Below are 24,544 nucleotides of genomic sequence, written 5' to 3'. Positions count from 1 at the left end.
CTAAATGGCATCTCCACCCCATTCATGGCACATTCTTCTATGGTACAAATAAGATCATCCGAATCCTTGGGAATGTGCCCCACAGGTTGCTATGTATTGCTGAGGCTATTGGTGTTAAAGTCTACTTTGATGGCTCTTGATGACTTGTGAGCCATTGGCCTTTTTATTTCCTTGTTTGCTTGTTTGAGACAGGGTCCTTGTAACCCAGGCTAGACTTTAACTGACTGTAGCCAAGGATGACCCAGAACTCCTGGTCCTCCTGCCTCTATCTCCCAAGTACTGGGGTTACAGGTGTATTCCACCATGCCCTGCTTTCTTGCCACTTTTAGATTTGATTTTAGATTTGATTGTGGCCTATTTGTGTGTAAGCCTGTGCCATGTATTGGTGCCTGCAGAGGCCAGAAAGGGCATTGGATCTTCTGAAGCTGGAATTCCAGGTGGTTGTAAGCTGCCTAATTTGGGTGCTGGAAGCAGACCTCAGGTCTTCCGAAAGAGCAACAAGCACTCTGAACAGCTGAGCCATCTCTCCAACCCCCCATTTTTAAAATTTATTTTCTAATTGTCTATATTTAAGGTAGATAACATAATGTATTTTTGTTTGTTTTTGTTTTGAGGCAGTCTCACTAGTAGCTCTGGCTGGCCTGGAATGCTCTATGTACACTAGGCTAGCTTCCTCTGCCTCTGGACACTGGGTTAAAGGTGTATGCCACCACACCCAACCCTGCAACATTCTGTTTTGATGTATAAGATTAGATAGGTCAGATAGAGGTTGGCCTGATATTCATAGAATCATCTAGTCCTTAAAAAACAAAAAAATAAGGCCGTTAGTGGTGGCACACACCTTTAATCACAGTGTTCAGGAAGCAGAGGCAGGCAGATCTCTGAGTTTGAGGCCAGCCTGGTCTACAGAGCAAGTTCTAGGATAGCCATGGCTACATAGAGAAACCCTGTCATGAAAATCAAAAAAACAAAACAAAATAAAAATAAATAAATACCAATCTTCTTAAAATAAATAAGTAAATAAATAAAAAGAATCTAGTCTTGTGACTCCAAGATTGATTGGACAACAGAATTGCCTAGGTTGGAATAAGGCTCTGATGTGGAACATACCACACATATATTATCCCCTCCTCCCATCCCTTCAAATGTAGCTGCCCCTTGGTATCTGTGCAGTATTTGTTCTGGTCCTCTGAGGACTCCGCAATGCAGATACTCACGTTCTTGTTTTGTACGTCTCATGTGCATCCCTTCGTGTATTTTAAGTCATCTTTCGATTGTTTAGAATACCCAACACGATTAGAATGCTGTGTGAATGGTTTTGGGGAGTGATGAAGGGAAGAGATGAGTGTGTGGAATCTGGGCTTAGGCTGGACATATGTGTATCCCTAGTGGGCCAGACAGAGGAAGGAGGCAAAGAGAGGCAGAGATGAGAGGGGCTTCTGAGGAGGCAGTGTTTATCTTGCAACTAGAAATATTAGAGGAAGAGCATTTGGGCAGGAAATGGGGAAGTGTGTTCCCAGGATTAAAAGCAGACCAGTGTGGTTTGACCACAGTGAGTGACTAAGGGAAGAGCTGGGTTTACAGCAGGGAGGCCTTGAAAATACCCACAAGACAAACCTTCATTCTCCCGGGACCTTTGAGTTCTGTGTGGAAAGTGGGTGGTAGAGCTGAGGAGGCAACCCTGAGACCTAAACTGTTCCCCCATGACTAGTGGGGCCAGAACAGAGGTTCTAAAGATGAGAAGGGAAGTCAGCCGGGAACTGCTGTTGGTGAAGGAAAGAATGTCACTGACGGCTTCTGCTAGAGTCCCGTGGGGCATATCCTATGTGGGGTGTGAGCAACAGTGTGGTGCACACTCAGACTTGACGTAGGTACTAGAACTGGTGTGGATGGTGGCCATTTAGACAGTGAGCCCAAGCTGAGCCTTTGGTTTTGTGTTTGTCACTCTATGCTGAGCCACCATCCTTTGAACTTTTGTGTTAACGCCCTCATGGTCTGTGAGGACCCACATTTAACATATTAACGTTGCACCAGGCATGATAAGTTGCTGTGGTTTTCTGTGTCTCCTCAGATTCAGATTATTTGAGCTATCCATAAATGGTGCCGTTCCAGACAAAACACAGTGCCTAACTGGTAGGAGGAAGGTGTGACTGGGAGGAAGATGTCCGGTTTCTGAGTGGTCAGAGAAACTTCTTTTGGAATAAAGCTGTGTTCCTATTGTCCACACGCCTGGTAGTCTAGAACAGGCACAGGCACTGCCCAGTGGGAGACAGCATCACGTCCTTATTACCGGAAGTTATAGGTCGCCATGTGCTAGGATGAAGAACAGAGGAAAGCTAAGAATGTCGGTGGAACTCCCCCAGACTGTCAGGGTTCTAGTGATACATCTTAAAGAAGTGTTTGAAGTGCTTCTATCTGTCAGCTTCAACTAAGCTAATTTTAAAAAATTGCTCTTTGTACTCTGCCTTTCTCATGAACCTCTGTGAATTTAATGCATACAATATGTGGGAGGAAGCCTGTCAGCCTCGGCTCCCATCTCCCAGAGTCGGAGAAGTGGATTTTAGAAGTGCGTGATTGCACCTGCGAGGATTCGTCATCTCATGGAATGGGACCTGAGACCATTTTCAACACATATCTAGGAAAGCATTGCAGGAGGAGGTGAGAGAGCGTGCTGGCCCCGCCCTCCATTGCCCCCTGTTTTGTTGCACCTCAGACTACGCAGAGAGGACTGTTCCTCATTACCAGGGAATGTGAGTCATTCCCAGATTTGTGTGATTGGGATTCCAAAGCGTTGCTGTATCCGATGGCCTTATTAAATCCAAGTGTCAGAGCAGCCTTTCAGACTGTAGGGGAGCACTCAGTTACAGCTGGTGACCTGGTTCTAGTTACCACACAGAGACGCTGGCGAGAGCAGGGGACCCCTCCGAGTGCCCAGAATTCCATGTGCGTGGCTAGATTTGGGGGTTTGTCTCCTGACTCACGTCATGGGCTCCAGTACATTTCAGCTCCATGTTTATGTCCTCACTGGGACCTGTAGACTTCAAGGGGAAGTGAGTGCCCCAGTGACCCAACAACCTGCTGCCAACAGTGCCTAGCGTTGCAGGGCACCTCTTTGCAGATTCCCTCAGCCCAGCGGGCCGCCCAGGATCTAGCAAACACAATCCCATTTCCAGCTTGGTCCAAACAAAACAAATAAAACATTCACCAGAGAGGGAGGAAACTATAAATGTTGCCAGAAAATTAGTATGCTGTTTTTTCCTTCTTCCAGAATGTTTCACAGCCAATGGTGCAGATTACAGGGGAACACAGAGCTGGACAGCACTGCAAGGCGGGAAGCCATGTCTGTTCTGGAACGAGACATTCCAGCATCCATACAACACGCTGAAGTACCCCAGCGGGGAAGGAGGTTTGGGTGAGCATAACTATTGCAGGTAAGATGGGCCGTAGTGCTGTGGGGTGATCTCTGGTTCCTCCAGTTCTATCCAGCCCCTCTCATAACAGCAGTGCTTTCTTGTCTCCTCCTGGCCAACTCAGAGAGCCACATCATTCTTATTAAAATGGATTAATCAGTGCAGGAGAGATGGCTCAACAGTTACGAACACGGGCCGCTCTTCCAGAGGACCCAGGTTCATTTCACAGCACCCACAATACCGCTCAGAATAGTCGGTAACTACAGTTCTGGGGGATCCGACACCTTCTTTTGGCCTCTGCAGTCACTGCCGATGGGAAACACACACAAGAAATAAAAAACATAAAGATGAAATCAGTCTCTTCCTCTGTCTTCCTGTCTGTCTTGGTCTCTGTCTCTTTCTCTCTCTTTTCGCTAACTTAGTTCACTTTCATACTGGCTTTCAGAGCTGTGTCCTGTCTGGTCACTCTTGTCTCTTTGGGAGGATTTTCTCAGGTAAGTCTCCCACCAGTGAGCGTTTCACCAAAGCTTCTGAAGATGTTCAGGCTATCTGGGACCCAAACCTCCCTCTACCATGTTCCTAGGCTGTGCTTGAACTCCTGGATTCAGGTAGCTCTACTCTTCAGCATGCTAGCTGTGAGGCAGCAGGTATGCGCCTCTTTGGGCTCCAGCAGGGAACTCTGATCTCACTCCATGATCTTCAGGTATATATTTATGGTTTTCTTGGGAGATGAGCCCCAGCCTTGGTCAGGTTCTAAGACTGAGAGAGTTACTAGATGGCCCAGTGGTTAAGGTGCTTCCTGTGGATTCAGAGTTGGGATCCTGCGAACCCAAGTCAGTGCTGGGTTGTTGTAAACCCCACCTGGCATTCTGGTGCTCCGAAGGCAGAGGTAAATTCCAGGGGTATGCTGGCTACCTAGAGAGCCATGGTGACTAGTGTGAGACGCCATCTCGGTGAAGAATGTAGAGATCAAAGGAGAAAGCCTCCAAAGCCAACCTCACACCACCACATACATAAATCCACATGTACACACACGTACACACGGACAGACAGAAAGATAAAAATAGAATTACAAGTTTTTAGAAACTAGAGGAAAAAAATCCAAGCGCCTTGTTTATACTTTCAGCTCCCTACACCCGAGACGGTGCTAGCATGACTCATGGTTCAGCAATGTGTTGAATTTAATCACTCTTGGGACAGGTGCACAGGCTGCCTCCTACACCATTAGGACAAGAAAGAGCGACTGCAGAGCCCTGCTCTCAGTTCTGGTTGTCGTACATGAACATCTCAATCACCGGCACTGTTGACCCAGCTGAGCCAACACATATATTTCTGATTGTGTGGGCCACTGTTTGCCTCCCATCCTCCGCATGCCCAAGCTAACACTCCAGGCCTTTGTGGTCCTTGTCTCTTTACATCACTTCTATCCTAGCTTGCATCCACAGACTACCCCAGGTTTGCTGTCGCTGTGGTTCTTCATGTGTCACTGTAAGAGCAGGTTCGTTACAAGCCAGGCATGGCTGTGTGTGTGCCTGTAATCTCAGCAATTGAGAGGTTCTGGGAAGAAGATAAAGAGTCCAAGGCCATCCTTGGCTACATAGTGAGTTTGAGGCCAGCCTGAGCTATGTAAGATTCTGTCTCAAAAACCTAAATCAAACAAAGTAAAAGCGTTATTTAGTGTTTGGATAGTCATGAGCCCTGCCTGGCAACATCTCCAAGTATTATGTGTGCCATCTTTCCACTCTGCTGTCAGTTGTAATTTTTAAAGATATATTTTCTTATTTTAAATTGTGTCTAATGTGTTTTCATGGGTCTGTACACAAGTGCAGGTGCCACAGAAGGCAAGAAGTGCCCAAACCCCCGTAGCCGGAGTTTCAGAGGGCTGTGAGCTACCTGAGATGATTTTGGGAACTGGACTCCAGATCCACCTGGAGAACAGTGCGTGCTTTTAACCTCTGAGCCACCTCTCCAGTCCCTGTCCTTTGTGTTTTATGGTTAGTGCTACTTAGGCTCATTAATCAATTTTTCACTATCTTCAAAGTTCTGCATATTAATATTTTGTATACATCAAAGCTTACAGTCTGCTCAGGTGGTTTAGTGGGGAAAGGTGCTTGCTGCCATGCTTGATGACCTGAACCCAATGACAGAAAGAAAGGACCAACTCTGTATGTGTGCCGTGGCACATGCTCACTCACAAGTCTGCACAGACTTACTGCAGATAAGTAAGTGAGTGTTTAAAACAAATGCTGGGGAGATAACTTGGTAATGTGCTTGCTCAAAGATCGGGCTTTGATTCTTCGGAACCCATATTTAAAAAAAGCTCTGTACCAGGTGGTGGTGGCACACATCTTTGATCCCAGCACTCAGGAGGCAGAGTAGATCTCTGTAAGATCAAGACCAGCCTGTTCTACAAAGCAAGTTCCAGGGCAGCCAGGGCTGTTACACAGAGAAACCCTGTCTTGAAAAACAAACAGACAGACAAACCCCTAAAACAAAAAAAGTTCTGTGTGGTTGTGCTCTTGTAATCTCAACAGTGGGAGGCAGAGACAGGCAGGTCCCTGCGACTCTGTCTTGTCACTAGGCAAGTTTCAGGCCAGTGAGAGAAACCCTGCCTCAAAATTAAAAAAAAAAAAAAAAGATGAACAGCGCCTAAAGAATGACACCCAAGGTTGACTTCTGGTCTCCAAATGTTCACTCATGAACATGCATTCACACATACTTGAACATGCACACATACATGAGCGTGCACAGACAGGTGACCATGCGTACACGCACAAACCCCAGTGTTGCTCCATCTGCTCCATCCCCTTCCTCTAACATATGGCCACTTGTTGTCTAAGGTGTTTTTGCTTTGCTTTTCTTGGCAATGCTGGGGAAGCTCTCCACTGTGCTGTCCCTGAAGTATCTCCTGGTAGGTTGGTTTACCCTGTTACAAAGCATTCCCAAAACTCAAAAGAGCTATTTTAAATTTGACTCTAAGGTAAATTTTAAATTTCCAATGAGAGAAAAACAACATTTTACTAGCTGAGTGCACATGTCTGCTCACAGGAGTGCGTCTGTAAGCATACCGAGGGCTGTACCTGAGGGCTGTGAGCACCTTCCCCCAGTACCTTTCCCCTTAACTCCTTGGACTACAGCCCTCTGGTTTGATGGAATGTACCAGACCTGAATTACCAGTTTATACTTCAAAAGGAGAGAGGCTGAACCTCTCATGTTGATAATATCACATCAGAGCCCAGGCTTTTTGCTTTAGCGCTGCAGAGAAGTAAGGATGGGTCTGCCTGCTCTTTATTAAGCTGTTCGACGCTTTTCAGAACGGCTTTGACGTTGATAATAAACACTTGTTGTCTAGGGGTTTTACCCAATACTACATCAAAGCTGAACTCGGGACAGAGGGAGGAAGATGCTGGTGAAATACTGTTTAAAGAAGGGCTTTGTACAAGCTCTGCCACTTTGATTTCTCAGCTGATATCTGACACCATGTTTGTCTTGTGCGACTTTTCAGATCCATCTCATCTGAGATGTCTACCCGCTTTCCAGTGATGGGAACAGGCTTCTCCTGGCTGGGTCTGAAGTATCTGGATTAGAGGGGGAGGCAGGCCCAGGGAAGAGCAAAGTCGCCTCTCACACCTGCCTTTGGGCACAAAAAAGAAAAGAATCCTTTGTGCCTGGGAAGCTTATCTCTAGGCCACACAATGGGCTTGTCTGCTCAGGCCCATAAGCCTGCTGCCGAGTTTGCTGGGGTGGGGGTGTTGGAGGGGGGTCCTCATGTCCATTTCCTGCCTAACTGGAGTGTCAGGTTTCCAGTATTCTGAGCCTAAATAAAGGAGGCTTGAGAAGGGGTGAAGAGAGGTGAGCTTGTCCAGCTGTAGCTGCCCCTGTCATTTGTTGAACTGCTTCACAAGCACCACCCTTTATTGAGATGACATCTCTGCACCAAAATGACCTTGCGGTCATTTACTCCAAGCTTCTCTCACTTGGGAATATGGAAATAAGTCTTTAAAAAAACATGATTGCCATGTTAGAAGTCAGTGTCCTGACTGAGAAACCTCTGTGAGGTCTGTATGGTGATGGAGGAGACCACTTCTGTCATGTGTGAGGTAGCCAGCCTAGGCTGAGTAGGCTTTCCAGCTGACATTGTGTTATGTGAGTTTATTTGGCTGTTTAGAAACTGTAGACTTGGGATAGTCATTATTGAAGAAGGTAGAAACTAAAATCAGAAAAGAAAAAACAAACTAAAATTGCCAGTAGTCTTAACACCTAGGAACAAACATTCTTTAGACCTGAGATTTCCTTAAATATGCCTTTTCCAACTTCAGAGGATTATATTGTCTGTAGTTTCATTATTATTTTGTTTATCTCAGCTTCTCGGGTGTTGTGATTACAGTCCTGTGCCACTGTGGCCGACTTAGGTTTTCCTTCCTGATGAGAGATGACATTGAAATGCACAGCAGTTATTAGAAGCGACAGGAAACAGTTCTGTAAAGCTAAATGGGCCAGGTGGATCATCAGTGTGTCCTTATTCCCGACAGAAATCCAGATGGAGACGTGAGCCCCTGGTGCTATGTGGCGGAGCATGAGGACGGCGTCTACTGGAAGTACTGCGATATTCCTGCTTGCCAGAGTAAGGCTGACACACCCTCTGATGGCTTAGAACAGGTTAACTCCTGTTGCTGGGTCTCAGTAGTGAGTGCAAAGAAAGGTATCATGGGTTAGGGGCTTCCACTTCTCTTGTGGAGTTCTCAAGTACTAGGAACGCCCAGTTCCATGGCATACCATTTCCTGGTGTTTCCCACGTGGGTAAGCTCAATGAAAAGTCCCATATTTGGTATTATTTGGCCTCAATTTCTCTGAAAAATGATAGTAACTGGTCACATAGGGCCCACAGCTCTTCAGTTCACAGTATCTATTGTGTTTTTAATGATGATCCATAATTCAGTCTCTTCAACCTTTTGTGCTTATGTATATGTGTATTCATGTGTGTGTGGATATGTGCATGTGTTCATAGGTATGCAGAATATATGTATGAGCATGTGCATATATGTGTATGTGCATGTGCACATATGTCCTTTATGAGTGGAAGCTGAAGGTCAACTTGGGTGTTGTTGCTCGGGAGCCACGCACCTTGTTTGCTGAGCCTGGATCTCTAGCTGGAACCTGGATCTGATGGGTTAGTCAAGGCTCTCTGGGCAGAGCCATGAGATCCTCTTGTCTCCACCTTTCTAGCTCAGGGATTATAAACCTTTGTCACTGTTAAGGATTTTCTGGTCAACAAACCTTTCCGCTGACGCAAATAATCCCAACCAGACCAAATCAGACTGAATTAAAAGATACCCAGCTTTAATGGGTGCCAGCACTTCTGGGTGACCCCTGGGAAAACACGGAGGTGGTGGGGGAGGAAAACCCAAACGACCACCTGAGAGGGAAAGGGGGAGACCATGTGTCCATTCTCTGGGGGGCAGTTTAAATAGCCTGTGGGAGTGGTCTTGACCCTCCCTGGGGAGGGGCCACTGTTTGGCAGGCTTTCTCGGAGGTGGAGTCTGGGCTGAGGCAGCTTCCGGGGAAGGGAGCTAGAAATGGAGCTTTCTGCCCAGCATTCCAAAGATGGATGTCAGGGGCCTGGGGTGAAGCCCCCGACTAAATATTCCAGACTCTTTGTATAAAGGGGTGCAAGGGAGCTGAGGTGATGCTTCCGACCAAACATTTCAGACTCGCTTTGGATAAAGGGACACTGGCTTACGCCTGGCTACTTCCCGCGGACATGGGTGACGAAGGAGAGGGGAGAGCTAGGAGTTGGCGGGCTCACGCTCAGCTCAGCGAGAGGTTGGCTGGAGAGGCATCTGGTTTACTGCCGTCCTGGAGACGTCAGACATCTGCTCCTTGAGGGCGATGAAGACGCAGGTGGCTGAGTTCAATGGAGAGCTCAGTTAGCTGTTGTTTGATGAGTCCATTGGCCCTCTCCACCTTTCCCGAGGATTGTGGGCAGTAGGGGATGTGGAATTTCCAGGAGATGTTGAGAGCTTCTGACATAAGCTCCATGACCCATTGTCCGTCTGTGTGGTCCATGGGACACCAAACCGAGGAATGATGTGGTCCAGGAGTACCTGAGCCACCACATCTGCCATTTCCCTGGAGGCCAGAAACGCTTCTATCCACCCTGTAAAAGTACCCACAAGTGTTAGGAGATAATGGAGCTTTTTATGAGTAGGCATATGGGTGAAATCAACCTGCCAATCTTCACCCGGTTGATGTCCACGAAGCTGATGCAGAGGCTGACATATATGGAGAGCCCCCTGTGGATTGGCCTGGGCACAGATCTGGCAGAAGGAGCCAAACTGTGAAATACAATCTCAGAGATGGGTGGGGTCAAAGAGGGGCTCTAAGAAATGGAACAAAGCTTTGGGGCCTATGTGTAAGGTCTGGAGATGTCTGAAATGATTGACAATACCTGGTCTTGAGGAAGGATGGGACAGTTATTTAAGTAGAACCTTCAATCCTTTGTATTTATGACCCACCCCCCCTTTTTTTTTGGTTTTTCGAGACAGGGTTTCTCTGTGGTTTTGGAGCCTGTCCTGGAACTAGCTCTTGTAGACCAGGCTGGTCTCGTACTCACAGAGATCCGTCTGCCTCTGCCTCCCGAGTGCTGGGATTAAAGGCGTGCGCCACCACCGCCCGGCTATGATCCCCTTTTTATGAGCTTGGTTGGTAACAGGGCTGATAGGAGGGAGTCAAGAACAAAATATGTTCTGTGGAATCAAAGGAGCTGGAGGCCCCTGGGCCACTGATCAGCCTTGGCATTGCCTAAGGCCACTGGGTCCTTGGAGGATTGGTGTCCCTTACAGTGAATAATGGATACTTCTGCAGGGAGCTGGAGGGCCTTCAAGAGGTTGTCTACTACAAGGGGTCCGTTAACTATGGGAGTCCCTTGGTAGTAAGGAAGCCCCTTTCCTTCCAGAGTGCAGAATGGGTATGGACTATTAAGAAGGCATATTTAGAGTCAGTATAGATATTAGCCCATTGGCCCTTGGCTATTTGGAGTGCCCTAGTCAAGGCAATTAATTCTGCCTTTTGTGATGAGGCTCCCATTGGCAGTCAATCACTTCAACTGTGTTAGTGGAAGTGACCACTGCATACGCTGCCTGGTGGTTTCCTGATTTGTCTATAAGGGAATTTCTATCAACAAACAGGGTGAGCTGGGAATTTCTAAGTGGCTGGTCTAGAAGACCTGGCTGAGGTGAGTTTAAGGCCTCTACAGCCTCTGGGCAAGAGTGAGAGGAGGTACCAGAGTGGGAGGGAACAGGAAGGAGAGTTGTGGGGTTTAGGGCAGTACTGGAGACCAAAGTAATTTGGGGGTTTTCTAGAAACAGTAAGTGAAGGCCCAAGGAGAGAGAGAGAGGAATGACTCAGAAGGTCTGAGAGGTGGTGGGTAGAATATACCATGATTGGTCTGGACAGGGTGATCTTGAGAGCCTCCCGAGTGAGTTCAGCTGCTGCTGCCAGAGCTCTCAGGCATTGTTGCCATCCACAGATGGTGAGGTCCAGCTGTTGGGATAAAAAGGCGACAGCCCGATTCAAAGGCCCAGCCTGTTGGGTTAGAACTCCCGTGGCCACTCCTGACCTCTCATCTGCATAAAGGTGGTAAGGTCTCATGGCGTCTGCAAGAGCAGGGGCTGTCAGAAGGGCATCTCACAGTAGAAAGAAGTGGCGGCAGACGATGGTCGATGGCCAGGTGGGTGAGAGCCCCCATGGGGGTCTCTCTGGCTGCCTGGTACCAAGGCTTGGCTGTGATGGCAAAGTCAGGGATCCAATGGTAGAAGAACCCGAGCAGGCCCCAAAATGAGAGAATCTGAGCCCCTATGGTTGGGGGCTGTAAACCCCGTCAGAGGTGAGGGTCTTAGACCCCAGACTGAGTTGAACACCCGCATACACCACCATGGGAAAGCACAGCTGAGCCTTAGCTGGTGAGACTCCATATCCCAGGGATCCGGCCTGTTGGGACAGAGACAATGAAGGACTTCAGAGATCTCTCTTTCCTAGAACAGTTGGAATACTGACGGCTGCAGGCAGAGTCAGCCCTGTGGGTCCACTGCTCCCACTGTCACTGCCCTCCAGCGTAGGCTGCTTTAATGCAGGGAAAACGGTGAAGACCAGAAGAATGGGCTCTTTGCTCATTCTGCTGAGCCAAAGCCTTAAAATGATAAAACATGTCATTTGGCAGTGACTGGGTAAAGAAGAGGCAGAGAGGAAAGCAGAATTCCCTTGGTCCATTTGTTCTACACAAAGATGGCCTTTTCCTCAAGGATTGTGCTGTTCTCTCAGGAAGATCACAGGGTATTTCGATCTGGGCACTTTCATTTCAAAAGATAGTGTTCAACCCATATTTATAAAGTATAATTCAGTCCAGCAGGAGTTGATTCATGTAGTCATTGAAACTAGTTTCAAGAAAAATTCAACTAGCATATCTCTAACATCCCCACAGTTCTTTTTGTCTGTTTGTTTGGGTTTGTTGTTTTTGTTTTTTGAGACAGGACTTCTCTGTGTGTCTCTGGCTGTCCTGGAACTCACTTTGTAGACCAGGCTGGCCTTGAACTCAGAGAGATCCACCTGCCTCTGTGCTGAGATTAAAGGTGTGTACCACCACCTAGCTACATCCCCACAGTTCTAAAAACAGAAAAGTAAATACCGTCCCATCCTTCTGACATTCCCATCCTCCTGGCCCTTCGATGGCCTTCTCAGTTGATCAGGGTATTGAGGCTAAAATGGTAGAAAGGAAGAGGTATCTGAGGTGGGAAGTGGAGGGTGGGCGGTACCTGGGTTTGGGTCTGTGTATCAAATCATGTCAAGCTAAAGCTAAAGCTTCAGTCAAGTCTCTAAATGTGCTTGATTGGCATGGCTGAAGAAAGGCCATATGCCATTTGTAGCTGGGGACCTGGGAGTAGCCCACGGGTTTAACAGAGGTACAGCTTGCCTCCTTTTGGCCACATGTGTCCTATTTCTGGATATTGAGCCACTATTTCTGTTTTTTGGGGTTTTTTGTTTTGTTTTGTTTTAATAAATAATACCAGCCTCTGTAGAACTTACTTGTTCATGACTAGCACTGGGGGACTCATCATACAGGAAAATGCCTGTAACATGATCAAGTTTCTGGAAAGTTCATATCTGAATATAACAGGCACCCCAGGAGGCAGGAGAGTGGGTGTGTGGGGACAGAGCTGAGTGGTGAGCCCTTCTGTGCTGTGAGCAGGGACAGAGCTAAGTGGTGAGCCCTTCTGTGCTGTGAGCAGGGACAGAGCTGAGTGGTGAGCCCTTCTGTGCTATGAGCAGGGACAGAGCTGAGTGGTGAGCCCTCCTGTGCTGTGAGCAGGGTTGCAGCAGCAGGAGGGGGAGGAGGAGGAGCTAAACTTCCCTCAACTCTCTAGCACTTGGATCACAGCTTACTATTAAAGGACTTAGAAGTCATTGGATTTGCCCCCACTCCCACCAACTACTTTTGCCACCATCTTTCTCCCCAAGTTATTACAGCTTCCAAGAGAAATAACAGATTCCAAGGCTGTCGGCTCTCTGAGGGGAACTCTGGGCCTGGTGTCCTTTGCATCTTTCTCTATGTCACGTAATTGTCCCTTTGTGCCGCCGCGCTGTGTAGTCTCTAACATGGCTTTAATTTACTCTTTTACCTGTTGGTCTTTTTATTTTTGTCCTTTGAGAGAGAATCTCAACTTGTAGCACAGGCTGGACTAGAGCTCATAACCCTTGTCCTCAGCCTTCTGAATTCTGGGATTACAGGCATATGCCACACTCCAAATTTAGGATTTTAAGTAAATAATATAATTTCTGAATGAAGAAATGGTCTGAAAATTATACTTAAAGGCAGATGCTGGGCTCAGGAGATGCTCAGCTCAGCAGGTGAACGCCCCAGTGGACTGGAAACCTGAGTTTGACCTTGTGGACAGTCTCACACGTTGTCCTCTCATCTCACACACGTGCTCCCCTCCTCCAGAAATAAACAAAATGTCACTAAAACAACCTTTAAAGATGTCATTTATTTTAATTATCTGTGTGAGGATAAGCGTGCATGTGTGCAGGTACCTGGTTCCTCTGAGTAGAGCCTTAGGTGATGTGAGGCACCTGACGTGCATGGCAGGAACTGAATTCAGGTCCTCTGGATGCTCAGTATGTGCTCTTAACCACGGGGCCATCTCCCTGACCTTTAACAGAAAAAGTCAAAGTCAAATAGAGTTTTCTGCACCCGGGTGATTTGGGTCTGAGGCTCCTGGCATGAAAAATTTACCTTCTCATTTCTGAGAGTTATTTTTTTTTTAATCTACCCAAAATGTTCACCTATAAATCTATCTATGAAAATTCATCATTGAATTAGAGAAATTTGAAAGGGTGAATCCTATGATATTAATAAGTTTCTATTAACTTTAGTAACTAAAACAATGGATGGTGGTTTATGTCTCCCTGGAATCAGGTTACCCGTGCCAGCCTCCTGCATAGACGGGGCTGTAGGTCAGAGGACAGTTTCCAGTGCTGTTTCCTCCTTTAAACCTCACAGTGGATCCTGGGATTAGACTCTAGCTGTCAGGCTCAGCTGCAGTTGCCTACTGAACCAGTGCTTGAAAGAACCTTTTGTTTTGGTTTGGTTTGGTTTTTTTTTTTTGAGACAGCTGTAGCTGTTGACCCTGTCCTGGAGCTAGCTCTTGTAGTCCAGGCTGGCCTCAAACTCACAGAGATCCACCTGCCTCTGCCTCCCGAGTGCTGGGATTAAAGACAAATTCTTACTCTGTAGGTCTTGCTGGCATAGAGCTCCCTATGTAGTCCTGGCTGGTCTTGAACTCACAGAGATCTACCTACCTCTGCCTCCCAAAGGCTGGTGGTGCATGCCACCATACCCAGCTATATTTTTTTAAAATAAAGTTTCACATCTTGTAAGATCTTAAACATGTAAAAGTATATATATTTACCACTCAGAATATCTGGACTGAAACATGCAACATGAGACCAGCGCAGGGGCTCTCTCACACGCCAGCCGGCAGCCTACTACAAGGCAGCGTCCCCAACTCCTGCAGCACTTTACATTAGCTTGTCAGTGCCTGAATTTGTTGTTAAAGTTTGTTATTAAGGCTTTAATTAAGCTTATTACAACTCTTAATTATTACTTAAAGTTGTGAAAACTATTCATTATTGAAGTAGTTATTAAAATTAATTATTAAAGTTTAAAATCGTAAGAACTTTAGGAGCCAGCAAAATGGCTCAGTGCATAAGAGTGCTTGCACCCAAGCCTGATGACCTGAGTGTGATCCTTGGTATTCACATGGTTCAGGCAGAGCCACTCTGCCGCTTGTCCTCTGCCGCGTGCTTGCTGTGGCACGCTAGCCCATATGCAAGCACACAGAGATAAATAAATGTAATCAGATTACAAGAACTTTAAGAGTTGTTAGCTATGACAAATGGTATTTATTTCTTCCCCTTTTTTATATATGGTGTTGGAGGTAGAACCCAGGGCCTTGACACATGCTAGGCGAGTGCCCACGACTGAGTTGCACTCCCAGCCACTATCTCCTAGGCTCTGACTATTCGCAAGATCTTGTACCCAGGTATGGTCTGCAGCCTATGGAAGCCTGTACTTTAAGATAGGAGACTGGCACATGAACAGATGTAGAAGTAAGGTTGACAGAAGTCACAAACGTGAGCTGGAGGAGTCAGGTCCCTGGTTGTCAGCAGGACTAAAGTGTAAGGCTGTAGAGCAGCAGGTTCTCAGCCTGCAGATGGAGAACCCTTGGGGGTAGAATGCCCCTATCACAGGGGCCGCCTAAGACCTTCAGAAAGCACAGATATTTACACTATGATTCATAACAGCAACAAAATTACAGTTATGAAGTAGCAATGAAATAATTTATGGTCTGGGGTCACCACAGCATGGGGAACTGTATTGAGGGGTCTCAGCATTAGGAAGGTTGAGAACCACTGCTCTGGATGTTAGAGTGGAGAAATGACCCAGCAGCCAAGAGTACTGCCTACTGCTATTGTACCCGACTTTGATTCCCCGCATCCACATGGTGGTTCACAGCCATCATTAACTCCAATCCCAAGAGACGTGACACCTTCCTCTGGCCTCCTTAGACCCCAGCCATGCATGATGTGCAGACCAGCACCATACACATGAGAGGAATAAGTGAAGCTTGAGCTGAGTGAGAACCCGCTCTGAAACTGTAAAACTGAACGGTAAGAACAAGCACGGTGGTGGCACACATCAATAATCCCAGCTCTCTGGAGGCAGAGTCAGGCGTGTCTCTGTGAGTTCAGGGCCGGTCTGGTCTACAGAGCAAGGTAGTTCCAGGCCAACCACAGCTACATAGAGAGACCTTGTCTGAAAAAAAGAGGGAGAAGGAGGAAGTAGAGTGGAGGGGGAGGGTAATGGAGGCAGAAGGGACAAAACATCCCAGGGTAGTCTCATCCTGATAAATGCCAAGCAGGTCAGTATTCTCAAACAAGAAGGAACAGAGATAAGATCTGAGACGGTGGTGAAGCCTGGTGTGGTCTGTCAGTAACCTGTACTAGAGGACAGTGATGAGCATCCCTAGGGAGATGTTCTCCATAGCACCTTTCCATTCCACTCTGTGTGTTCCCTCTTGTGGAGATCAGACGATAATGGGGGGGAGTTGGTTCTTTCCTTCCACCATGTGGATTCTGGGGATCCAAGTTAGGTTGTCAGGCTCGGTAGCAGGCCCCCTTTCATGCTAGCCATATTTCTTGCCATTCTCCATGACTTCTCAAGCCTGTCCAAGGATTTGGCGTGTGAGTCTCTGTTGACTGTCACTCACATGGGCCAGCCTTGAGACCATGCCAGCAAGGGAACTTCTGTCTCAGTCAGTAACCTCACCAGCTGTATCAGGGTTCTCTAAAGGAGCAGAATTGATAGAAATATAGATATATATTTGGGGTATACATATATGGGATGTTTTTTAGCATGGCTTACAGGCTGTGGACCACGAAGAAGGCCAAGGATCTGGAAGTTGTTCAGTCTATGAGACTGGATGCCTCAGAACCCGAAGTCTGGTGCTGGAGTCCTAGGGAAGTACTAGAGAGTTGTTCTGTCAGAATTCCAGCCAAGTAGGATCTACCACCAGTGAAGCATGTCTTAGGCAGAGGGTCAGGGAACTTGCCAGAGAGTGAGGCCAAGTAGGCAAAAAGCACACGCTTCCTTCTCCCATGACCTTTTATGTGGGCTGCCCCCAGAAGGTATGGCCTAGACTTAGAGTGGGTCTTCCCTCTCAAATCCTTCACAGGTGTGCCCAGCTGCTTGGGTTTTAGTTAATTCCAGATGACATCATGACAACCAAGAATGCTCATCACACCAGCTCAAGTTCCTCCTAACCAAGCTGCACTCTGGCTTGTATTGGTCTCCCTTAGCTGATGTTCATTTTTGCCCCCAAGCAGAATTTGAAAGCTTTCAGCTGAGCTGTCTTGTAAGGGTCCTGGAAGCTGCACAAGGGTGCTTTGGCCATGGCAGCCAAGGCTGTCTCCACCATAGGACACGTGTTAGTGCTGGCACGCCTGTATCATTGATGTCAGCAGTCACCTCTGTGTTGTTCAGCTATAACTGAGTGCCCAGCTTGTACCACACACATCCACGTTCTCCCGCGGAGAGTATATCTGCTCATCCCCCCTCCCCCATTCTTCAGTAAGAAAATGGAGGCTCGTTGGTAATGCCACCTTCTGTGTCAAATCGGGTCTAATACAGGACTCCATGGCAAGACCTTTCCTTTTCCTTTGGTCCTTATAAGCAGCCTTGTTCCCTTGAAAACTGGGGCCCCAGGATGAATCTGGACTTCAGAGGTAATTGTGTATGTGTGTTCTTTGGGAATTAAAATAGAAATTCATGCAGAATAGAGAAGTATTACGGTTTCCTTTTTGACATCGTGGACATGCAGAGATTGACTCAGCAATGACAGGTAGCAGGTTAGCAAATGATGCTGCTAGCTCTCAGTTGTTTTCTTCTCTGAGCCTGGGCTCCAAGCCCTGGGAGCAGAGCAAGCTGCCACAATGTCCAGCAAACGCCTGCTGCACACCACAGCTGCGCTGAATGCGGGGCTGGCACTGTGGGCGTTCTCTGCCCAGCTGTTATTGTCTGAGAATTTGCTTTGGGCAGTACCCTCTGCACAGAACTCTCTGCCAGCCTTGTCTTGGGGTCTTCCCCACTTCAAGTGTCACTGCTGTGTGCTGAGTTCATCTCTGTTTTGTTTTGTGTCTCTCTACACACAACTAATTCATACTGTCTCCCCGATTTTTTTAAATTTTTTATGTGCATTGGAGTGTGCCTGCATGTGTGTCTGAGTGAGGGTGTTGGATTACCTGGAACTGGAAATACAGACAGTTGTAAGCTTCCATGTGGGTGCTGGGAACTGAACCTTGATCCTCTGGAAGAACATTCCGTGTCCTTATTGGCTGTCATGTTTCTAGCCCTGAGTTCATCTCTTAAAGACAGAACTCGCTGCATCATTTACATTTTCCCTCAGTAGCCAAAGCAATGGTGGAGGCAGCGTAGACACTGCAGGTCTGTGCACCTCTCTGTGTTGGCGTTGTGACTACTTAACACTTTTATTCATGTGCACCCTTTCAGACTGCCCATTCTGGCACTGTCAGAATCCTGTTTTTATATCATTTGTCTTGCTTTCTGTGGCAAGTTTTGTCTTTCCAGCAAGATGAAGCTGTTTGATGGCAGGGGTTGGGATGGCTCTGGAATTCCTGAGCAGTGGAGAGCCTAAGTTAGAACAGGGTCTCAGGGATTTCCCAGGAAGCTGTGCTTGCATAGTAGGTGCCCTCCACCGGGATCTGTGTGTGTCTGTGGAAAGGCACTGGTGGAAGTTAGGGATGACTGTCAAAAGAACAGAATGCTTTAAATCTCCCCACATCTAGGGCAGGAGGCTAGAACAGACACTAAACACTCTTCCTCGATCCTGTGAGATCATATCTCTTCCTTTGTGACACACGTGAACGAAGGGACAGCATCTGGTCTTAGCCTCACTGGCTGGGTGCATATCACCATGCCTTCAATAGCTTTAGGCAGAGAGCATCCTTCTCTGAGCCCTCTCCGCTTAACTACAAGTTAAGGGTCTAGCTAGTAGAAGGTATGAAACTGTCACCGCTATTGTGTTGGTGTGTTCTCCAGGGATGGACTACCCCTGGTATGCTCCTGCCATCTAATTCTAAAATGTTTATTTGTGACCTGCCTTGGTTTCTGTCTACCCTTATCCAGCTTACCATGAGACTGGATGGTACTTCTGCTGTGGCAGGTCTGGCATGGATTCAAAATTTTGCTGTTTTTTTGTTTTGTTATTTTGTTTTTCGAAACAGGGTTTCTCTTTGTTGTTTTGGAGTCTGTCCTGGCACTTGTTCCATAGACCAGGATGCCCTTGAACTCACAGAGATCTTTCTGCCTCTGCCTCCCAAATGCTGGAATTAAAGGCATGTGCCACCACTGCCCGGCTGGGTTCAATTTTTGGTTTTTGTAGCTGAAGTTATTTAATTTCCCATGAAAAATTGTCAACTTTAAGGGCTGTTGCTGTAGTTCAGTGACATGCTACAGCATTTGCCTAGAATGCTTGAGGCCGAGTATTAATCCCTGGTACTTTGAAAAGAAAAAAAATGAAGAAATGAAAAAAATTAAAACAAAACAAAACAAAAACAACTGTTGACTTTGAGAACCAATTTCTTCAGTGGCAAACATGGTGTTCTAAGCACAGTTGTGCAAAGTGTAGTAGTGCAAAGGGAAAATTGGGGTGGGTAAGATGGCTTTGTGGATAAAGGGACCACTTCCAACTCTGACTACCTGAGTTCACTCCTCGGGAACACACAACATGGAAGTACAGAACCCACGTATCCTCTGAGCTACACACACACTGGCACATGGGTACCTCCAAACAGACAGAAAATAAGTAAATAATAGGCAATTCAAAGTTCTGGGCAGCATGTTGAAATCTAGTTCCTCCTACTTCCTGCCCTGCCTCTCATGCTCTCTGTGTTGCTTGCTGTTGGTCCCCATCGAGGTGGCACCTCTTGTGTTCAAATGAAATTTATTTATTTATTTATTTATTTATTTATTCATACCCATGAGAAGCCCTAAAGGTTTTCTTTTAATGAAATAGGAGGGAATTACCATAATCAAAGTCATTAGGTCAAAAGTCTGGGCTCCAACTACCCCAACAAACTAGGCTTATTCAACAAGGCTTGGCCACCCATCCTCAGTCTGTCGGCTAAAGAGACGAGTAAAAGGTAGAAAATGGTTGTTCAATGAGACCACGCTGGGAAGAGAACAAATAAAGAGTTAAATAAAAATGAAAAAAAAAAGATCCTTCTTTGAGATATTGATATGAGCTTCAGGCCTAAAAAGCCTCCATTCTGCAAAGCAGTCCAAAGAAGTCTTTGTGCTTGAGGGGACAAAGTGGTTCTAACTGATGATTACTTTTGCTCCAAGATGTACCCCCCACAACCCACTCCTCTGTGGATAATTGCCTTCTTGGGAGTCATACAGACTTAGGGCAATGACTTAGCAACGGAGACATTGTGCTGTGTGTTGTGTGCTGCCTTTGAGCAGCAGTAGCTCCTGAGTCCTTATCTCACTCTGTCTGTGCGCAATAGCTCTTACTGCAAATAGAGCAAAAGCTAGTTATCCAGACACGAGCGCTCATAGCCTGGGCACATACATTCAGATTGCCCAAACCCCAGGTTCCAATGTGCTAGGTCTCATGAAGGTTTTATGGTGACAGAACAAGGAAAGTCATAAATCAAGGCAACTTTCCACTATATTGATAGAAATACCAAGTAGGTGGGATACAGCCAAGCGGGGAACCTCAATGTGGGCTCCACAGGTCATCTGATAACCTTTGGTTTAGTGGAAGCTGAGGCTCTGTAAAGTGACTACGTCCCCGTGTCTTCACATGATGTCACTAGAGTGTTAGGTCAGACACAGGGTGGGCACTGAGGGAGCTAAAGGAAGCTCGAGATAATTTGGTTCTTGGTCTCCACAGTCACAACGTTCCATTCAGCCAGTTAGTCTTGTGAAATCACAGACGTGGCTGTTTTCTTGGAACCTGAGTTCACAGTCTTTAGCTGAATAAAGAAGGGGGAAATATACACTGAAGTTTCTGACATCTGTGGTAAGAATGAGTCTTCTATCTGTGAACAATTGCTAGGAAGAGAAGTCAGTGCTAGTTTTGTGGTCACATCTAGGACTGCACAAGTTTGAGCCAAGGGTTCAGTCTGGATGGAGAAGGCACTGAGACTGTAGGAAGGAAGATCAGCATGTGTGTGGTTGGGTACTATTTGTGGTTTCTGGCATCCTCTGGAGGTCTTTGGAATCTATCCCTTGCAGATAAGGGGGGTGGGAGCGCTACTGTAATTAATTGTCATGAGTTTCAAAGCCTCAACTGTGATAAACAAGAGGCCTGTTTGCATATTACAACTTAAAAAAAGAGTGATGAAGCTTCCTTGTAAGACGAAAAATGTATGATAAAGACAGAGACTTTCAAGTGGCCCTGAAAGCAGAAGAACTTGAGAACAAGTATCCCTTTTCAAAGGACTTTCCCTCCCTGCTTCTGGGAAGACCAGAGGGTGGAACACAGTCTGGAAGTCCTGCATGACGTGTCTTCTCTGGTGAAACTTGGAGCCACATTTTCCAGTTCGAGTTGAAGAGCTGTGGCCCCCCCCCCCATTGGCTGACGCTGTCCCGGAGGCTTTCCTGTGGGTGCACAGAACCCTGAGGGACCGATGTCTTTAATTATTTCGTCTTGGCGGGCATTGGTGGAACATGCCTGTAATCATTGCATCAGGAAACTGAGGCAGGAGAAGCAAGAGTTGGAGGCCAGTCTGGGCTACCTAGTGAGGCTTTGCCAAAAAAAGAAGGAATTCCATTTCGGGCTGGGGTATATAGTCAGTGTTAGCTGCTGTTTGCCTCCTATGACAGGACCCTGAGTTGGATGCCCAGCACTAAGGTGGGAGGAGGAGCTGTCTGAATCTTTCTGGTGATGTGTGTTTGCCTAGGCAATGTGAACAAACATCTCTTCATCCCGTGAAAGGCACCAGTAGACTGAACCTTGAGTTCATTTGGGGCTTGGGGTTAGTTATAGGAGCATGGGTTATTCAGAATCAGCTGTGTGGCCAGAGATTCCCCACCCCCAAGTCAGCTTTCCTCCTCCATCTCTCAACAGTGCCTCCCAAGACCCTGTGGAGCTGGGAGGCTGTGCTTGGTGTGGTGTAGTCTTAGGTGATGGTCTGGTGAATTCCGTCCTCCTATGAGGGGATGCAAGCTGAGTTACCTTAGCTTGGTAGAAGCATGTTGCTTCCTTCATCACAATGACTGCAGACCAAGCTGTTTTGTAAGAGACCACAGCAGTTTCTCTTCCATGATGGTAATAGTCATGTTTACATAATACAGTCAGCGGGCTTCTGCACCCTGACCTTATCCTGCCTCCAAGGCCTGTTTATATGTCCCCACGAAAGGCCCTTCACATGCGGGGTTCTTTGTCTAAAAGGAATAATGTCCTCTTTCCTGCCTTCCCCAGGGGGCTGGCGCTTCAAGAGAGATGACCTTGTGAAAAATGCTATGGGGCACAGATGTAAAAGATGAACATTTTAATATCTGGGAAAAACATTTCTGAGGTGGCCGCTTTTGATGTTGCCTTTTAGATCAATGCTGTTTTAATTTTCTATTACCCAGCAAGTTATTCTTGTTTGTGTAGTAAACAGTGAAAGCCTTACTATACATACATACTGGTAATAACTGGCTTTGTTCAGCATACACCAAGCTGTCCAGCCTTATGGTATTTACCTACATCACCCACTTCTCATAAGATCTGAGCATGGAAAGGCTGCCGTGGGTGGGATGGTGGCTCAGTGCTAGAGCGCTTGCCTATGCTGCACCAGCCCCTGGCTTCCGTCCCCAGAACTGAAAAGGGAAACAGAAAGGAAGCCATGCAGGCTACGATGGAGACGCCTGAGTGTACAAATGCTGCTGGGCTCTGGGTGTGCAAACCAGAGTCTTCAGGCTCCTGCAAGAACTGGGTGAGCTAGAGGAACAGTTCCTGGGCTGCCACAAGGATGAAGAGTGAGGTGGGAGCGCCCTATGCAGCCCAGAGCCTAGAGAACTCTCCTGCTCCACCTCAGATGCTGGAGCAGGGTGCAACTTCGTGCTCAGGATTTGTTCTGTTTTTATAGCACAACTCTAACAAGCTGTATAGTTTTCTTCTGAGCTGTGAAGTCCAGAGCACAGATACCAATAGCTATAATTAGATACCCGCTTAAGACCCCTCCGAGGATCATCCCAAGGTTCTCCTATGTTGAGTCTTATATATACAAGGTCTCACTGGTAACCCTGTAACCCTGGTTGTCCTGGAACTTGCTTTGTAGACCAAGCTGGTCTCCAACTCACAGAGATCCACCTGCCTCTGCCTCCCAAGAGCTGAGATTAGAGGTGTGTGCCACCATACCCAGCCTCCTCTGCTGAGTCTTAACCCCCAAGTACTATTTGGGGGTAATTAGGTTAGAGGTTGTGAGAGTGGGGCCCTCAGAACGGGATGAGAGACGAGGGCTCATTCCATGCCACACAGGAGCGTGTCGAAGATGGCAACCAGGGAAGCTTTCACAGGAAAGTCAGACATGAGCCGAAGAAGGCACATGGTGTGGCCCTTTTGTTGAAGTACAAGTGATGACCTGAAGTCACTAAGAAAAATTTAAAGCAGGTTAAAAGAAAATCTTAAATTCTCTTAATACCTTTTAGTAGGCTTTGGAAAGGTTTCATGCATGATTTAGTACTCCTAAGTTTTAAGTCTAACCTGTATGGAATTAGTATGCTGTTTCTAGATCTCAAGACAGCATGGCCAGCTGTAAGCAGACGCTGTGTGTCTATTCACCACTTCCCGAGAAGGAGCCTCGGGTACTCCAGGGTCAGCTCCTTCAGAATCACGAGTGTCTGTGGGGAACACAGCGACGTGGGGAAGATATTGTCCTCCCCTTGAGCTGTCCATGGCTGTTTGGAGAGAGAGACATAAAACTGGAATCTAGCTCACCACGCTGCTGTTCCACTGCTTAGCCATACAGCTCGCTTTCGAGTGGAGAAAGGTGGGGAGGATGGGCAAATCCAAGTGGTCCCTCAGGACAATGATGCTCAGACTGAAATCTTAAGTAGATTGGTAGAGTTTTCTAAGCAGAGAGAATATAAGCATAAAGATCCAAAGGCTGGGGAGCAAGGTGAAGTTGGATGCTTGCAACGGTTCAGTTTGGCTGAGGAGCAGAGGTGAGGATGTGCTGTTGGAAAGGGGAGGAGAGGGCGGGGGATGCAGATGGTGCTGTGCAATCTAGAAAACTCCAGCCAGGAGTGTGCAGGGTGGATGTAGGCCACACAACTCTTATGCTGCTCCCCCCACCAAACTTATGCTGCTCCCCCCAGCAAACACCCTGGTCATTTTTTTAAATTTATTTATTTGTATTTTATGTGCATTGGTGTTATGCTTGCATGTGTATCTGTGTGAGGGTGACAGTTCCCCTGGAACTGGAGTTACAAACAGTTGTGAGATGCCATGTGGGTGCTGGGAATTGAACCCTGGCCCTCTGGAAAAGCAGCCAGTGCTTTTAACTGCTGAGCCATCTCTCCGGTCCCCTGTTACTGGTCATTTTACCTCTTACTGCTCCTGCCTCAGGCCTCTGCACTCCTGTTTTCTCTGGCAGGTACAGATAGTTGTGTTGGCAGCATGGTACCCTCAAATAGGGCAAATATAGAAACAGAGATGGGACAGGAGCCCAAGGCAGTGGTTTAAGTCACAGCTCTTTAAAAAATTATACTTGTTTATTTATTTATATACTTTTTGTGTGTGGTAGATGTGTACATGCATGTGCATATATGTATTCATCTTGTAGCACACATGTCCTCTTCTTCCACCATGTTGGTTTCAGAGATTGAACTCGGGTAGACAGGCATGGAAGCAAGCGCTTTACCCAGTAACCACTCAGCAGCTCTAAGTCATAGCTCACACGGGATCCTATAACTGAGTGTAGGCTGTGTAGCGGCGTAAACGAATGCAGACAGTTTGTAAAGATATATATAGTTTTAATGTAGAAATAGACTTACAGAACCACCG

At 47.0% G+C, this 24,544-nt stretch overlaps 1 protein-coding gene across 3 annotated transcripts in view; it reads left to right on the top strand.

Annotated features, from left to right (window-relative positions):
* The window catches only part of LOC142833096 (kremen protein 1), a 247,605-nt gene that overhangs the window by 183,147 nt on the left and 39,914 nt on the right, over window positions 1-24,544 (top strand). For all 3 annotated transcript variants that reach the window (XM_075944245.1, XM_075944244.1, XM_075944247.1), the window contains 2 exons: window positions 3,269-3,431; window positions 7,943-8,034. In XM_075944245.1, the coding sequence (XP_075800360.1) occupies window positions 3,269-3,431; window positions 7,943-8,034 (255 nt within the window). The remainder of the gene's footprint in view (window positions 1-3,268; window positions 3,432-7,942; window positions 8,035-24,544) is intronic.

This window comes from Microtus pennsylvanicus, chromosome 12 (assembly GCF_037038515.1).
Source record: "Microtus pennsylvanicus isolate mMicPen1 chromosome 12, mMicPen1.hap1, whole genome shotgun sequence".
Classification (NCBI taxonomy): Eukaryota; Metazoa; Chordata; class Mammalia; order Rodentia; family Cricetidae; genus Microtus; species Microtus pennsylvanicus.
Note: the sequence above shows the minus strand (reverse complement) of the source record. Positions and strands in the feature narration are given on the sequence as shown.